Consider the following 4,310-nt stretch of genomic DNA (forward strand, 5'->3'; position numbering starts at 1 on the left):
TTTTGACTTTAACAAATTGATTTTTTATCTTCCTACTTCGCTATGTTCCCTAATTATGTTAGGAGCCCTAGTTATGTTAGGAGTCCCCTACTTAGCTATTGTTTTTAGGGTTTAGGGGTTAGGGTGGCGGTTTTTTTTTTAGAGCGTCCCCAGTCATTTTATGAGCCCCCTAGTTATGTTAGGAGTCCCCAAGGTTAGTTTAGGGTTTAGTTTTTTTATTTTAGAGTGTTTCCCAGGTTTTAAAATGAGTAAATCATCCTGCCGTAAAAATAGCCACCCACGGTGGGATTACGGGCCCGTAAAAATAACCACTGCCAAAAAGAAAATGGGCTCTGACATGGTTTTATTGCCTGGTGACATGTAAATTAAGTATTTTAAGTGTCCGCTGCAACTACTTAAAGTACAAAACTCTTGTTCATTTTGTATTCTAAGTCCTGGCAAGTACATAATTAATTATGACAATTTTAGCCAGCCCAAAAAAGGAATGCATGCATACTTTTAAGTCATTTCTTGATCACGTTGATTTCTTACCCCCTTAGGTCACTGAGCTATGTGAAAGAGAGTATCCCATTAGTATAACAGTTAGTATACTGAATACTGATAATGCAGTCATAAAGAATACCAGTATATCAACACAAGTTAATGATCAACTGATGATTACTGGAGTAATAACTGTACCTAATAATTTAAATACATTTATTGTTAATGTATCACTGAGTAATAATGGAGGAGAATTTCCACCTATACCTTCTTTTGGATTTGGTAAATAATATTTCCCTACTCAAATGTTCATTTGTATACTTTATATAGGTTTTCTTGGTCCAGTTACTAACATTGACTCTTCAATTGACAACTGTTCTACTATTGATATAACATGGACTGCTCCTACAGTTGATGATAGAGTATCTATACAGTATTACATACTAAGAATATATGGTGCTACTACTGGTAGTCTAGTGAATACTGTAGCAGTATATGATACCAGTTATCAGTTTGTGGATAATGTTTTATTTATTCATCGTTATCAATATGTTATAACTGGAGTTAATGAATTAGGAGAAGGAATATCTAATAATGATACATTCTCATATCAAAGAGGTACAATAAACAGTAATTACTGAATAAATGATTTTATGTTTATTTAGTTCCAAGATCAGTTAAAAAAGGTGCTTCAGATATAATAACATTTAATGAGACTAGTGCTACTGCTTCTTATGATATACCAGTAATAATCCTTTGTTAATATTTAATGTTATCAAAATGTTATTATAGATTACACTGGAGTGTACTGGTGAAGCTCCTAAGAATGCTACAGTTACTATACAGTGTACTGGAACTGGTGTTGTATATGATAATACTATACTAGTGGAATATGCTAAACGACCAATGAATATAACAGGATTAATATCAGTACCTCAGTATCAACAGTGTAATATCACTGTTGTATTTAGTAATGAGGCTGGTAGTAGTAAACCATTTATACTAGCATTTGGTGAGTATGTATGTTATTTTTATCATTATATGTTATTATTATCTAGACACTACTCCTATAATTGATCCTACTCCATCACTTACTAGTACTTCATCTCCTGATCCAATAATAACTAGACCAGGTTTACCATTACACATAAACTGCACTAACTTATTCATTTATTGTATTTATAGTAATTATTGGAATTAGTGTTGGTGGTAGTATTGCTGTACTACTGATAGTAATAATAATAATAGTGATTATAGTGGTTATATGCTATAAGAAGAGAAATAGTTAGTATTTCTTCTTTTGACATTGTTATTATTTGTTTAATAGAAAAGAGAGGACAACTACTTCCTGAAAGGGTACAATTTGATGGAGTAAGTTAATAAGTCACACTCACTGGTTTATATCTACATGCATGTACTAATGATTGTTGGACTCGCGTAGGCGGGTACTAAGCAGTTGGGTTGTCATTCTGTCATTCTGTCCACACAGTTTAATTGATTTCTAAAAAAAATATCTTTTTGTTTGAGCAGTCTAGAGCTCTATTTCTTCTTCTAGCAACAGATAAAGTTGCTTTCTTTCATCTAGTTATGCTCTTGTAGCATCCCGTGGCACCAAAAGCTGTGAACTGCTAAACCAGGGGACCTCTCTCCAGGTGAGAGCTCGTGTTTCACTCTACAGGGCCGAGATTTGCTTCAGAGGTAGAAAATCCCATCTAACGAAAAACAAAAAGAACGATTTTGTTCTAACTTCGTTGTTTGTGAGTTACAGTTGCTCAAACTTTGTGATTTAGCCTCTTTGAGAATTTTTCAGGCGGCACTGGGGAAAGCAGGGACAACTAAACTCTCTCAATCTCTTTTAAATATCTAGAAAAATTTTCTGTGCCAACTCTTTCTTGGAATAGAGCTTTAGATGCTAAAATAAATTTCAGCTTTTCTTCTTTCTCCTACCCATGTGCCATGATTTAGTTAGTTGTTGACCACACCCATAGCTTATTTTAATTATCATTATAACTATGCAGTCCATAATAATAATTTTTTTCAAATTGCTTAAAATATCACAGTACAAGTAATACATATCACTCAAGTGAATTCCAGTAGGCGAGTCCATTGCACCATAGTGCTTCATTAGTAAATTATTTGATTAATGTATTTTTATTGTTTGTAGAGTTCTGCTTGTTCATCTGTTAGTATGAGCAATGTATGTTATAAAATAATTTTTGAAATAATTAATAATATTTTAATTATAGTCTGAACATGATATGGTCAGTAAAGCACAAACTGAGGTAAAGCGTTAAAATATAAACTTATTTAATTTGTTCAATACAAATGTATCTGATACAGTAATAATTATTTGTTGATTATGTAGGTATAATAAGTTTTGTCACAGCATGTGTTTTATTATTCCTTTGTCATTAGACAACTGTTGTTCCTGAAGGTGACAATATTGCCCCAAAGCCATATGATATTGATCCTGTTGAAGCTAGTCCTGCTACACCTGGAAATAGTGAAGTAATGGCAAAACAAGTGAATAAAAATAAGGTTGGCCATTATTATTGCAAAATTTAACAGTTTATTTTATCTTAGAAACAATCAAAATCATCCACAAGCAAAAAAGAAACTATTACTGAGGGAGGAGCTGCTAAAGAGCTGATATATTCAGATTTAGGATTAGCACCTGCAACTACTAAATTAGCAAAAACTGAAGCACCATCAGTTTTATATGCTGACATTAAAAAAACTGTACCTAAAGCCACTGCTCAACCTCAGTCTTATGATGATGTGGTAGTATCTACTGCTAGTGGTACTACTGTAATTGGAGCTACTCCTCCAGCAATACCTGATAAGAAAAGTAATGGAGCTACTACTACTGGACAAGAAACTAATGGTGGAACTGATGCTGCAAGGAATTTACCACATCATGTCAATGATGGTAAATAATTACATCTTATTTGATATAATTTATTCATTAATCTTTTGTAGATTCACATTTTTCCTCAGCTCCTCCTTCCCATCCTCCTCCTCTGCCTCCTCACGCAAGTGCAGAGGGAGGGAGGGAAGGAAGGACTTCTACTGTTGCAACTTATTTGTAATGCGTGTTAAGCAAAAGCTATGTTCTTACCTATTCAAGATTAAAACTGAGTTATACTATGTTACAGTTCAACTTGATTAGTATAATTTGTATTTCAGATTTTATTTTTACTTTTATAATTATCAATTAATAGTGATCCACTGATCAACACCCTGTTATTCATATTGATTAGCCCCACCCACTATAATTTGCTTAATAGTAAATGTATTTAAATTATTAGGTACAGCATAGATATTATAGACTACGTAACCGGGATTGGAAACAGATCACGTGATCCCATTCAAATCAATGTAACTATTCAGGTACAGTCTCTGTGACAGTGAGAGGCGGACGAAAATGCCTGACATGGCTGGAAAGAATGGTCTCTAGTGAAGTCCCGCAAGCTATTTCACCTGTACTTGGGCTCTTATAATATACGCACATGTTTATATTTTTCTTTGATACAAAAATAAAATGTGTTAGCTGTGTAAAAACAGGTGTTTAAAGCAAGTGCGCTCCCCCGTGACAAGAGAAAATGTCTTATTCTCCCTCCTGCAAACAAGCTTTAGCTACCCCAGTTTCATTTTATGATTAAAACTATGCACAAGGCCATGCTACATGAGAATAGACTGGTTAGTTCTGCCTGCCATATTACTGAGAGCAGAAATCCACCAAAATAACGCCAAAAAGCGGCCGATCTGTTGTACCTCTCCCGAGCGAACTAAGCATAGAGGCACGAAGAGAAAGGTACCATCGTGATCTC

General features: G+C 34.1%; 1 protein-coding gene across 1 annotated transcript; it reads left to right on the forward strand.

Moving 5' to 3' along the window:
• Positions 1-42: 42 nt before the first annotated feature.
• Positions 43-3,730, forward strand: LOC109588091 (uncharacterized). Its single transcript, XM_020004279.1, has 13 exons — positions 43-75; positions 540-624; positions 811-855; positions 1,146-1,225; positions 1,273-1,492; positions 1,539-1,613; positions 1,666-1,764; positions 1,808-1,851; positions 2,645-2,677; positions 2,727-2,762; positions 2,896-3,018; positions 3,064-3,409; positions 3,460-3,730. The coding sequence occupies exons 1-13, from the start codon at positions 43-45 to the stop codon at positions 3,567-3,569; spliced, it is 1,329 nt and encodes a 442-aa protein (XP_019859838.1). The 3' UTR covers positions 3,570-3,730.
• The last annotated feature ends 580 nt before the right edge of the window (positions 3,731-4,310 follow it).

Source organism: Amphimedon queenslandica, unplaced genomic scaffold, assembly GCF_000090795.2.
Source record: "Amphimedon queenslandica unplaced genomic scaffold, v1.1 AMPQUscaffold_12293, whole genome shotgun sequence".
In the NCBI taxonomy this organism is placed as follows: domain Eukaryota; kingdom Metazoa; phylum Porifera; class Demospongiae; order Haplosclerida; family Niphatidae; genus Amphimedon; species Amphimedon queenslandica.